The following is a 13,879-nucleotide window of genomic DNA, read 5'->3' as shown; positions in this document are numbered from 1 at the left end:
TGCAAAAGGATGTTTAACGTAAACATCCACTCGTAGGCTGCGGGGGAACACCCACATGCTCTGAGGATTTGTGTGGGCATTCTGGAGGAAGTGGGCGGGCAGCTGACATCTGGAACGCGCATGAGATGCTGGGGGTTCCCATAGGCAAACCCCCCCCCGAGTGTTGCGAACTGACCAGAATAAGGTCCTACATACACAACTTCAGCCCATGTGCCGGTGCGTCCAGCAGTGCCAGTTATCTTTATATGCAATTACTACCATTCGTACATGTATGTTTTCAACTCCTACCTCAAACGTTGTTGTGTATTGTATGAAGATTGGTAGCAAATAATTATATATGATTATCGCTTAATAATAGAGTTTGTGAAGAACACGATCGTTATGAAAGCAAATCATTTTCTTTGTCACTGTCCCCATAGCTCTCTTCTACGCTACGGCGGAAATCTTTCCCTGCAAAGTGCAATGAGTGTGAGATTTAATAGCAGCGGGACCCAGCTGCTAGCACTGCGCAGACGGCTGCCTCCCGTGCTCTACGACATTCATTCACGTCTACCCGTATTCCAGTTTGACAACCAGGGTTACTTCAATTCTTGTACCATGAAGAGCTGTTGCTTCGCCGGAGACCGAGATCAGGTGATAAAATTATATATTGTTCATTGTTTATATAGAGTCCATGTAAAGTTCACCGATTTGTGCGTCCACAGGTCACTGGTTATCTGGCATTTATTTCTCGACCCAACTGGGCAGGTGAAACAAAATTACCACTAACTCCTGGCTTCGGGGCTAATTGGATAGCCCAAAGTATCAATTAGCCCACTGTAATCTGCTGCGGCTTATTAAATTCCAGCCTATATATTCAAAAACGTTGTCGTTAAATTACTTTATTCGGTTCGTATACAGCTTCCTGCAACCTTTTCTTTTGTTTTTGTTTTTTTTATTGTTTGTTTTGGTTTTTTATTCCGTTTTTATACTTTGGGAGTTTTTTTGTTTCTTTCACCCTTGAGTTCTGTGTTGTAGCTAAATGCAAAAGTTAAGAAGATTCAGATGTATTATTTTTTATTACCAGTTATTTATATAATGCCCAGATACTTCCCTGTATGCAGAATTGAACATATCTGTGCGACCGAATGTCAACATGGACATCGTCAAAGTGTACTATGGCTCGCTACATTCGGCACACTATTCTATTCTCCCTCCATGCTCTAGCGGATGGTGGGGTATGAGATACTGCCTATCCGCTCAAAAAATGCAAAAACTCATGTCGACCTTCTGGCTGTCAACCTTGCCATTGTCGACCTAATGCTTGTGTTGACCTTAGCCATGTTCCATATCGATTATTGCTGAGATGCTCTGTGAGTGAGGAGGAGTAGCCGGGACGGGGGTGGGGGGTGCGGCTGCTTGTGAGCCCTTCTGTGTGTATTACGGGGGGGGAGTGTCCTGATCTATCCCCATCCAACCCCCTCCCAGGGTTCCCACCTCTGTTGCTAACGTCCAATTACAATGCAGTTCTATCCCTTCAGCACAAGTGGGGATGCTTATAAGTGGCTGATTACTCAGGATAGTCCCAGAGCATACGTAGTGCGAGAACACTCCATGTTCCTCCGTGGTTTTAATTGAACACTGCATCATTCACTTAGATTGGAACGCAATGGTTTGTTCTCTGGTAAGATTGTGAGGTTTGGTATGTTAGACATGCTTATAAAAATTCGACAGCATTTTTTTCTAGTTGTACATCTAGCATTCGACATTAATCTGTGGCCCAGACTGTGTAACCACAAGCCATGCATGTACACCACTTCCCACTCTCTCTTCTGTTCTCTCTGCATTGTAGGAATGCACCATCTACCTCTAGGCCAAATTCTGTTTAAACAAAGCCAGCTGACAGTTCTACTGTAAACTGGCAGAAGGGAGAGACGCTTAAGTCCTTCTATGAGAAGAATTCCTCCACCCGGCACCCGCCGTGGATATCTCCAGCAGCACCGTCCCGTACTTAGCTTGCTTATGGATTACAGCTGCGGGAGCTTTGGCCTAGATAGCATGTCAGGCTTATTATCTCTGTCAATCTGGATAATAAGTGCCGTGCGGAGATGAGACCTGTCAGCGCTTAGTTTGCAGCTGTTCAAGGAGAATACTCATGTTTTTTCTCTTTTTTTTTCTTCACATAGGGGGCAGTAGCGATTTATATATTCATGTCCCTGTTTCCATTTCCCAGATCGTCCTTCCGTATTTTCAAATGAGCTTCCGTGTAAGGCAGCCTTCTGCCTACCGATGCCTGGAGGCGTCCCCACCCTTCTAATTGCTTCCAGTAAAGAAATATATCCCTCACGGTATGAAAGCTGGACTCTGAGTTTCATGGCTTCTGCTCGCATTCCTTACAGGCCTCTCCCTAGTGCAGGCTCAGAGCTTTTATCACATCATCCGTCAGCACCCTCTCGCCCTGTTGGGGGATTGAGTGGCAGGAGGTAAAAGATTTCTTAGCCCTGAGGCCTCTCTGCAGCCCGTGGAATGCACTGGGCTTATGTACAGAGTATGCTCAGCTGATGGGGGACAGCTAACGATTTGACTTCAGCATGGCCAGACTGATTGTTTCCAAGCAAAATAATTGTTGTGTATGAGTAAACAGGGGCTTTGGTTTCCACCAATACTATGAAGATTCAATCTGTTCAATCATTAGGATCAAGTCATTTTGCCTGATTGCACTGCTGTCACCATAGTACGCTTCTCTCTGGCTCCCAAAATGTAAATTACTGCACTATAAGGCCAATGGCCCCTCCAGTGGAGGGACCGCAGCACAGTTCAAAATTAAAATAGGGGAGCCCCATCAACTGCCACCAACTGCCATTCCAAATTGGCTCACTGGAAGTGAGTGTGGCTCGCCTATTTGAATTTTGAACCGTGCTGCAGTCTGGGGCAACCACCACCAAAGACCAGTAAATTATGTAAAACATGCTAGCCGAATACACCCATAGGAATGTTTTATGTAGGGTAGGAAGAGGATGAAAATCTGCTCTTGAAAGTCTTCTCAGACAGACCTAGTCTAGCAATCTAGTAGAAGTACACATAAAACCTGTTTTCTATTGTTACATATTAGTAATATGTATTTGGGATAATTGTGCAGACATTACAAGCTCAATTTGGATCATTTTGTGGAAATGCAAGATATTGTGATTCTAGCAAGTCTGTTCAATTCCTAAAAGCGCCAATAATTTGACACGAAAACCAAGGTTGTTTTTGGCTTTTAAATTATTGTTGCTTTAAAATAACTTGCAGGCTCTCTCCACCCAGGTGTTCAAACGTGTAATGCAGAAAAGTTGAGCAACACCGTTCCAGATCAGCTTTTTGGCATTAAAAGAATCCTCTATGCATATAGATTAATACACGTTCTCAAAGTCGGTCCTCCGACCCCACACAGCGCATATTTTACCTGTCTCACAGAATCACATGTGAAATAATTAGCTCCACCTGTGAATCTTTTAAAATGTGTCAATGAGTAATGAGTGCACCTGTCGGGTGAACATGAACTGTGTGGGGTCCTGAGGTCTTGTGGGTTATGTGTTCTACCACTAGACCATAAGTAATGCCAACCGGTGTCCTACACCCTCGTAAGCTCAGGACATTTAAATAAATGGTTTTATCTTGTGCATAGATAATCCATATTCACATTCAGTTACAGTATGTATCTGGGATAGAAATCTCGTGGACAGGCTTAAGGTGCCCACACACTAGAACGATGATATATCATCCGATGTTTACTGATAATCGGTCGAAATCTGACGATTTTGGTCCGATGCATACTCCCGTGGATCTTTTGCTAAATCTTCTGATTTTACGTGCTGCATGAAAGATCAGAAGATTTACCAAAAGATTCATATGAACGCACACGGGATCTTTGGTAAAGATGTGCGCTTGCCTGAAATCTTTTGTCCAGGACAGACCAAAGATTTTAAGGCAGCTGGCCATACATCTACAGATCGATTGTCAGATTGGGCTGGTTGGAACAAAAACCTGGTAGTATCTGAATGGCAGTTTTCCATCATTTCAAAGCAAATGGTCAACTGTCACTTGTTCTCTTCCATTACCAGGATTTTGTTCCAACCAGCCCAATCTGACAATCGATCTGTAAATGTATGGCTGGCTTCATTTATGCGCACATCTTATGATCGCAGATCTTTCTAGTGTGTGGGCACCTTAAAACTGCTCTGAAATAAACCCGCATTCCCCTTAGCACGGATGAAGAAGTAGCGGAACATTGGGAGATTAGTCTGATTGTCTGGATGATATCATTGGACTATTACTGGTTCTTGGTCTTAAAAAAGTCACTGTGAACGGAAAGTGAAGTGGGACTTGTCTGTGTTATGTTAAACAGATGCATACTTGTATGTAAGTTTATGTAATGCAGTCTTACCACATATATCTCATTGCAGCTTGCAGGGAATTTGTGTCTCTCACATTCCTGATTGTTTTTTTTCTGCTGGATAACATTGACTCCTCTTCCCACTGGTGTAGAAGCTTCTGCACGTACGGTTTCCCAGCTGCCATCCTGTTTTGCATAGTGCGGCTGGATAACAGGACTGGTAGAATACTGTTACTGTCTATGAAGTTCTCCCACAGGCACACACTGTTTTATTTTACACGTTTCTGATTTTTTTTTTTTCCAGTACATCTTATCTGGTTCTGATGATTTCAACCTGTACATGTGGAAGATCCCGTCCAGCCCAGAAGCAGGTTTGTGAATGTAAATGTGAGTCTGTGGCTTATTACTATGTGGAAGTCATCACTATGGTCTATCGGGGATTTGACCGCTTTCGGTTTTTGCCCCTGTTCTCTGCTCTGTCATAGAAACAGTGCCAGATTAAGGTCTAAATGGGCCTGGAGCTGTAAATTACCAAGGGCCTATTATGCGGCACTTGGACTAACAAAACAGGTCAAATAAAGGAGATGACTACTCTATCTGACGACATTTCAGTTTATTTACTGATTTCAAGTCACTTATATACTGTATATACACACGCACAATATCTTCTCTGGTACTCCGGTGTCCCAAATCTGAGTTACCTCCTTAGGGGTGAGTCCATTCTAGACGGTCGCAGGAAAGTAGGCGGCACACATAAGGCTCCAAACTCATTAAGAAAAGTGCTGGTGCAGTTTAATGCAAAAACATATATTACAAATTCCGATGCTCACAGGATGCAGGGAGATATATTGCCGGGTGCACCCGCAGGACGCCGATGTCCAAAGATACTTGCGGGGTGAGGTGGCATTCCAGTCATACTGAAAGCCAAAACTTGGTAGACAACATTTCAGCACCTTTTACGTGGTCACCTAAGTTTACCACACCATATACCCCTTATACAAATCGTGCAACACAATAGTAACCCCCTTATACTGTACTTGCCTCTTACACATTATTCAAGATTCACACTATGGCTCGCGAATTGAGTCAAAATTCACATTGTGCCACACAGATTAAGGCAAAATTCACATTTTGCCACATGGATTGTGCCAAAATACACACTATACCAAATTTATTGGGCAAAAATTCACAATATTTTTCATAAACGGGCATAATGCCCCTTACATGTTAAGCCACACACCATAATGTCCATTACGTATTATGCCAAACACCAAAATGCCTATTAAAAATTATGCTACATAAGTGCTGCTTACCTACATGCTCATTGCCAGGGGTTCTATGCTCATTGCCATGGGGGATTACATGCTCATTGCCAAGGGTGAATACATGCTTGCGGTAACTGCCGCCGGGCAGAAGTGACAGCCATTGACAGCCGGGCAGAGAGCACAGGACTGCCCGGCAGTATTCAGAGCACTGCAGGTCCCGGCTATTTGAAATAATACCCCTTTTACACCAGAAAATGCAGGGACTTACCCAGGAATACCCAGGATCATGCAGGGACCCCCCCCCCCCCCACACACACACACACACACACACACCCTTTAACTGGCTATATCTTCGGAACCAACTTACCCATTTACAGTATCATATTGAAGAACTTTTGAGTGAGCCTCGAATGAATTTGGTCCCAGAGAAATCTGTACTCAAAGAACATGAACAGCCATGAAATTACATTTCAGAAATAAAAATAATTGGTTTACCTGCAATATCTCTGGTACCAATTAACCCGTATGGACCAGCCTGGTATCAGATTGAAGGCCCAGCGATTTGATTGGGTGGGGGTTGGGGGGACGACTGGTAACCATTGGAACTGGATGGGGGTCTGAATTAGCGGTTCCCATGTTATCCTATGGGGAAACTGTTCCAGCTTTGCCTGGTGATATCTCTATTTCCCTGGGCGCTAGCGACGTGGGGCTGGGCTCATTAGAAAGCCCCGGTCCTCGGCCTATTTGGAGAGCGGGCCTGGAGCTACAGCTCCATCAGGCCCATTGTTAATCCGGCCCTGAAATGATGAAACAAACACCAGGCCTTTTCATTATTTAACTAGCAATAGATTGAGTACTACATTGGATGGGTACACTGCCGTCGCACATAACTCTGGGGCGGCACTGTTGCTGCACGCCGGCCCTTGCTTCTGGCCAGCAGGGTACTTGGAACACTCTATTCATACACCCAGCAGTCGGCCCAATTGCTCAGAGCAGCCTCAGGGTTGTCCAGGCTGTGCTGCAGTTTCCAGGGTCAGTGGATACTCTTCTAGTGCATGACTTCATGTGCTTAGGGGGCAAGACTCGCACAGGGCACACTGCCACCGTGTCATACATGCATTTTTATCGTCTTGATTAGATTACTGCAATGCCCTCTACCCAGGGGTGGATTTAAGTGTCTGTCCGCCCCCAGGCACCACTTTTTTTGCCCCCCCCCCCCCATTACAAGGCCCATTACACATTATGCCATGTGCCATAATACCCATTACATATTATACCACATGCCACAGTGCCCATTACATGTTCTGCCAAACACCGGAATGCCCATTACACAACACACTGTAATGCCCATTCCATATAATACCACACGCCATAATGCCTATTACATTTTATGCCACATAAGTGTCACTTACCTACATGCTCATTGCTATGGGTTTCTTGCTTGATGCCAGGGGTTGCATGCTGTTAGCCGTGCAGTCCCCGCTCGTCCTGCAGCAAGGAGTGTCGGCACTGGTGGGGGCTCAACTATGCCACAGATAAGTGGAGGTGCGGCAGCAGGGCTGGGGGAAAGACTTGCATCTCGATGGGGGACTTCTGGCAGGGGGTGGTGGGGGCGCATGCTAAGCCCCTGTATAAGAAGTAGGTAGCCGCTGTACAGGCTTCGGTCCAGGTATCCAGAGAGCCAGGAGGAGAGGCGGCCCTTTGGGGACTCGGTGAATGGCATTTGCATCAGGATGTTGCAGCCAGGGAAGGAAGGGCAGAGGTCTCAGGCGGCGAATGAGGGAAAAAGTCGCTGCCTGCTGTGATTGGTTGGGGCGACACTGAGGATTTTTATTGGCTGCTTCAGGACCCACGCAATTTAAAAAATGGGGTCACTCTGCCAGTATTTTGCGGTCACTGAGGGGGGTTGGGCACCGCTGTCCGTGCTGCCCCTGGTCTGACAGGAGGGTGAGACGGGGGGGCACCATTGATCTGCCTTCAACCAGATTCTGTATCCTCACTCCCTGCAAAAAGAATTTGGGCGAACTAAACCCCAGGATTTTATAAATATAAATATATTTAAAATATAGATATATAAAATTCACATTTCCCCCACAGTAGAAAATATATTTAATGATATGCGCCTCCTCATCCCCCATGCTTTGTTAAACTAACCTCTGTGGGAAGTATAGTCAGGCATCTTCGACTTCCAGCTAAACCGCCGGCTCCACTCCACAGCCTCAGTCTTGTCCTGCTGCTGCCCATGGTCCACTGTCTGCGGTGAAGCCGCCCTGCAGCAACTACTTATGCATGGTAGCGGTGGTGCGCTGGCGCTTGTGTCATAACAGCGGGGTAGGGATAAAAACTGTGCGCCGCACAGGAAGAAAGTGTGTGGGCGGGCCGAGGTTTGGGCGGCAGTGCCGCTGCGAAAACAAGCTCCAGCCAAAACCACTGCGTGCTGCAGGCAGCTCGGCTCAGTAGTAGTATGGGGGGAGGGGGTGACAGGAGTCATTAGGAGTTGCCTGTCTCTTCTCCCTCCACTGGCTGGCTATAAGATAGCGAATCATCTTCAAGATTAACTTACTGAGTTTCAGAGCCCTACATGACCAAGGCCCAATGTACCTGAAGCAGCTTCTGGTTCCATACTGTCCCACCCGATTACTACGATCTGGAGGTGATGGTCTTTTAACTGTACCTAGAATCTCCTGTAGTTCATCTGGGCGTCGAGCTTTTAGCCATGTGGCTCTGACTCACTTCCCCAAACAGTGCGAGAGGCCCCCACTCAAGACTTTCCTGTTTACTAAAGTATTTCTGTAATTTTATTAAGTATCTCCATGCTCTCTAGTTTATGAAAGGCTTTTCTGTACTTCATTGTTCCTGTACTGTATTACGTTCATTCTATCTGTTAAACGCCTTGAGTCCTATTAGAGAAAGTGCACTATATAAATAAAATGTATTCTTATCCATTCAGCTAGAACAAGTGACATCGTTGAGGTATAAGGCATACAAATATTGCATTGGTCCTGCATAAATGACTGCTACCACCGTGTGCAGGCAGTAGATACTTTTGCTCAATGTTGAGTAACAGTTGCTGCATATTTCCAACATATTATTAAATCCATCCCCCCCCCCTCCCCTCCTCACCCCACTCCCTCCATGCAATCCTTATTAGTGTTAACAAATTAATTTTCAAACCGTGGTTGCAGCAGTTTTGTGAGTTGGACCAATATTCCTCCTGTGAATTCCTAGGAACCAAATGACATCACTGAGGCTTAAAGGACTCTGTGCCTCATTGACCTTAATAGTTCCTAGTAAACACTTATCTACATTTCTAGGATTATTGGTTTCCGAATACAAACTTGCTGCCTTCAGTATAAACTCCATGGGTTTCATGATCGCATGGGTAATCGGTGCCAGCGGTGGGAGATCTGCCTTCCAATAGTAATACAACACTACCAGCCAAAAACGCAAATACGGCAACATGGTCTGTAATGGAGTTTTATTAGAAGCAGAATACTGAACACACTGTGTACATCGCAGGCCGCTTGGAAATATGTCCCTTCCTGTATCTCTCCATTAATCTCTGCCAGACTCTCTCTTTGTAATCTATACATTCCCTCTCCTCCTCATGACTTGAAAAGGAGACGAAAATGATTCCCATTTGTGTTCTAGAAGATGCTGAGACTTATATCAGGGCTGCTGTTGGTAGTATATCCGCATACTCGCCTCCTGCACTATTTGCATTTTATACGCGTTGGCAGATTACATCCACATGAAGCATAATGAGGCATTATACCTGCGGGCACAAATAAGATCACTTCCTCCCGAGTACAGGAGGTTATTGCATCACTGTTCAGCATTTAATGGCTTGGCACGGATCTAGAAGCTGCCCGTCACCACAATACACGTTCAGAACATGCCGAGGATCGCTTTGAGTGTTGTAGGTGTGTGGTGAGTTGTCCAGTACCGGAAGAGGGGGGCGTTTCTGGTTGACACGTTGCAACGTGTTACTTTGTTTATGCAATTCAATTGTTGTACTACTAATCTTCTGTAATGAAGTCGTCGGTTCTAAGCTCTTCTCTCTCTTGCAGGTGGACCAGGCAGAGTCGTCAACGGGGCGTTTATGATACTGAAGGGACACCGGTCCATTGTGAATCAAGTGCGATTCAACCCTGACACCTACATGATCTGTTCTTCAGGTGTTGAGAAGATCATAAAGGTGAGAGGCTGAATAATTCATATCCAGATATCACTCGCCGGTCCTACATCACACATGGTGCTATCACTATTAATAACAGACGTACGCCAGTGTGTATCTATTCATTGTAGGTATTAATTAAAGGTTTCCAGCTTGTAGTGATTACACAAGAACTAGCACTTTCCACCTCTGAGCGTTGTTTGTTTCTGGCCTCTCCCCCGCTTCTACGCAGCCGAGGTGTTCTAAGTACCTATCCTGGTAATGTGGGGATAATAGGCCTGATTCAGAGATGTGTGCTAAACGGATGGTTGACACACATTTCCGATGGTGGGAGGATGCGCCCTGCACACGCGCAGCCCTGCAGCTGCAAGTCCGCTCGCGGTGTCTCCTAGCTACAGTTTCATTGATAAGGTATAGCATTTGGGAGCGTTCCTGGCCAGCCTCCCCGGGTGCCGATTGCCCAGCCTCACAACCTGCCAACGTCTGGTCGTAGAGGTGATCCCAGATCGCAAATGCAATGCAGGAGGTGTCTATTTCATGCTGCATGTTCATAGATTTATTTATTTATTTCCAGTTTCTTATATAGCGCAGCAGATTCCGTTGCGCTTCACAATAGTAGACAGTGATAGAACAAACTGGGTAACGACAGACAGACTTGGAGGTAGGAGAGTCCTGCTGCAAGCTTACAATCTATAGGGATATAGGAGGGAAACACAAGGACAGGCACCAGTAATACCATAGCAGTCCCACCAAGTTACAAGTCCAGAAGGGAAGCTATATGATACATAAGTGCCCCAGAGGGTTATGCTACTTATACCACCTACGGTATGACACTACACTGGAACAAATGACTAGCATGATATGTATGGAATATGACAGTTGTATTGCTTATATAGATATATGAAGAATGGATATAATGTGTGGGTGAGATATGTGTAATGTTGCAGCAGTGTTACGCTACCCCCATCATGATGACACTGGGAGGGGGTTGGGCAGATATAACATATACAGACCTAGGGGGTGATTCAGAACAACTGAAGTGCAGGGGACGGATGCAGGAGACTGACCAGAGTTTTATGGATGCGCCACTCACCAAAGGGGGTCGGGCGGTGGCAGTGGTGGTGTCCGCGCTCCGACATGGGAATGCCCAGCACTTCATGGGTGTCCCCATGCAAACACTGGGCGTTCTCATGTAAATGTGGCTGTGACGCAGTGCGCCAAGGGGGGAAACTGGCGTCACATGTCTTCATCCCGTAGACTGTGCAAGTATAACTCAGTCTCCACTGACATATTTGCGAGACCAGGAGCAATCATTCGATGGTCACCTGTCATCGAAGGATTTCTCCTGCTGCGGGCACATGTGAGGGGATGAGTTTTCATAACACCATCCATCCCCTCACATGGTTGCAAGGGAATACGGTTGTGGGGGGGATACGGGGGGGGAGGGGTTGGCGGCGGAGAGGGCACTCTCTTTGCAATAGCTGGCCTTCATTTTTGTATAATAGAAAAGCTTGTTCGTTGATATATGCAAAAACGTTGCTATAATGCATCGGGCATTGATAATCTGTTTCTGTTTTGCTTTAATTACCTTTTTTTCCCCCGATAATCTATCTAATACATTCTATATAAATATATTACAGATTTGGAGCCCTTACAAGCAGCCCAGCTGTTCTGGAGACCTCAATGGACAGATAGAAGACGATTCGCGTTGTTTGTACACACACGAGGAGTATATTGGGCTTGTGCTCAACAGTGGAAGCGGTTTGTCCCATGATTACGCCAACCAGTCAGTCCAGGAAGACCCTCGCATGATGGCTTTTTTTGACTCCTTGGTGAGAAGAGAGATAGAAGGTTGGAGCTCCGATTCTGACAGCGACAGCACAATTCTGCAACTCCACCCAGGCGTCAGCGAACGTTCAGCTTACAGCGACTCCGAGTCGTCCGTTTCTTTACCGCCTTCTCCTGCACAGATTGCACACGAGTCCGACGAGGCTCTCAACACCGGGGAATCGCAGAGGTCAACGGATTCTCCTTCTACAAGACCTGGGATTACGTCCCAAAAGTTGCGGCTATTGGCTTTGAGGAAATACCAGGACAAACGCCTCTCGACCATGTCGAACAACACGGACTCTGATGATAACGCCTGTGAAACCGAGGCCGAGATGGAACCTTTTCCTCGACCCCGTTCCCCGAGCCCTGAGGAAGACCACTCTAGCAGCAGCAGCAGTAGCAGCGATGAGGAAGACACTCTTAATGACCGCAGGATATCCATGCGACAACGCAATGCCTTAAGGCAAAAACAAAAAATGCAGAAAGAGGAAAAGGCTAAAGTGAATTCTGAAAACACTCCAGCTGTAATTGGGGAGGACGTCTATGACTACCCTCAGATTACAGTGGATGAACTTTCTACATCTACCGAATCATCCCCGGACCGAAGAAGTCCTAGTGCAATAGATCGAAAGTCTTCACTATGTTCTAGCATTGACTCTGTGGAAAGAAAGATCTACAAAGCGTATAAGTGGCTCCAATATTCTTATATATCTTATAATAAAGGTAAGGATGGAGAGACTTCCACTGTGGATGGGGACAGTGAGGAGGTAAGGCCAGGAACCAGCAGACGGAGCAGTACCTTACTGCCCACAAGGGAAAACGATGGCCCCTTAATTCCGCACGAACATAAAGATCTTCACCCTGATGGGAAAGAAGCGTTGCTTAAAGACTCAATAGACAGCCTTATCCCCTACAAGAGGCACCAAAGTCAAAAACAGCTCTGGCTGGAGGAATTAGAGAATTCTTCTCAAGACACCGGGTCTTTAGACTGTTCATCTGAGACTAAAAGACTAAATGGAACGTCTGTCCATAAAGACCTCACCTCCTGCTCTGAGGACTCTTGCGACCTACGTGACGGTTGCGCTGTACAAACGAGCAGCGAATCCAATCCACTCACAGCAAACCAGCAATCCCCTTGTTCTGAGAGCAAAAGCACAGACAGCAACTTCAGGAGCCAGGAGGGTGAAATGAAAGACGAGGTGGCAGATGTTCTCTGTGCTCACCACAGCAACGGTCATTTGCACCCTCATTCCACAGACTCTAATAATGGCGGACTGAGTTATGGCGAGCCGGCAGCAGGATGCTGTTGTACGCACTCTAGTATGGACAGTGTCCACTCAACGCAAGGGGCGGCGACACTGCACAAGGGCATTTGCTTAACTCAAACGGACTCTTCTAGGAGTACAAGAGATAACGCCACATGTCATACAGAAGTTGGGGGTTTGCAGCCTCCAAGTGGACTGAAAAGACCTTGGCCAGAGGAATCGGAGGATTCTTCTTCCGACAAGAAAATGAAAACCTAAGTACCCTTCCCCTCGTATAGCTGAGGAGGAATACTTCTAAGTGTACAATCTGATTCTGAAATATTGGGGCTATGTGTGTCTAATCGCTTAAGCCTTTTTTTGGCTTTGAGGCTTAGCCAAATTTAGTTTGCACTAAAGGAAGCAGTGTTTTCTTTAACCTATTTTTATCGTTTCTTCTCTCCTTTTTTATGTTCCGAATGGAGTGATCTAGCTTCTGCCGAGATGGGGCAGCTGGATGTAAAATAATATTATTATTAATAATTGCTAATTGTTTCCTCCTAGCGGTGTGCGAGTGATACCGCTCAGCGGCAAAGCTCTTAAACGTAACACCTCTTAATAAATACTTTTTATTTTATTTTTCTGTACATTGCCAAAGCAAACACACACACACACACACACACACACACTTGATCCTTTGGATCTGGATATTTGTGACAAGAAAACTTTAGGTCTTACCCACCAACAAATTAAAGAAAACCCTTCTTTCCACCCATGTCTTGTTTGGGTGTTTTATTGTCAGTAGTTTGGGGTGTCAGGAAACCGCAGCGGTATGCTTTTTAGTGTTCTGTTGAATAGAAATACAATACAAATCAGCAAATAAACCAGATGATACAGCTTTGAATGGAATCGATAGAGCAAAGTATTAATTTTAATATAGATCATTGCATTATATAACATATGGGGTGAGATTTAATGGGATTAGAGATTCAGAAAGTGAGAGATTTGGTAA

General features: G+C 45.7%; 1 protein-coding gene across 1 annotated transcript in view; it reads left to right on the top strand.

Annotated features, from left to right (window-relative positions):
• Nucleotides 1-13,638, top strand: part of DCAF5 (DDB1 and CUL4 associated factor 5) — a 40,586-nt gene extending 26,948 nt beyond the window's left edge. Inside the window, exons 6-9 of the mRNA XM_083167360.1 lie at nt 420-633; nt 4,659-4,725; nt 9,690-9,817; nt 11,437-13,638. Of these exons, the coding sequence (XP_083023486.1) occupies nt 420-633; nt 4,659-4,725; nt 9,690-9,817; nt 11,437-13,149 (2,122 nt within the window). The 3' untranslated portion in view covers nt 13,150-13,638. The remainder of the gene's footprint in view (nt 1-419; nt 634-4,658; nt 4,726-9,689; nt 9,818-11,436) is intronic.
• Nucleotides 13,639-13,879: the final 241 nt, after the last annotated feature.

The sequence above is a fragment of the Crinia signifera genome, chromosome 12 (assembly GCF_055691185.1).
Source record: "Crinia signifera chromosome 12, ASM5569118v1, whole genome shotgun sequence".
Classification (NCBI taxonomy): Eukaryota; Metazoa; Chordata; class Amphibia; order Anura; family Myobatrachidae; genus Crinia; species Crinia signifera.
Note: the sequence above shows the minus strand (reverse complement) of the source record. Positions and strands in the feature narration are given on the sequence as shown.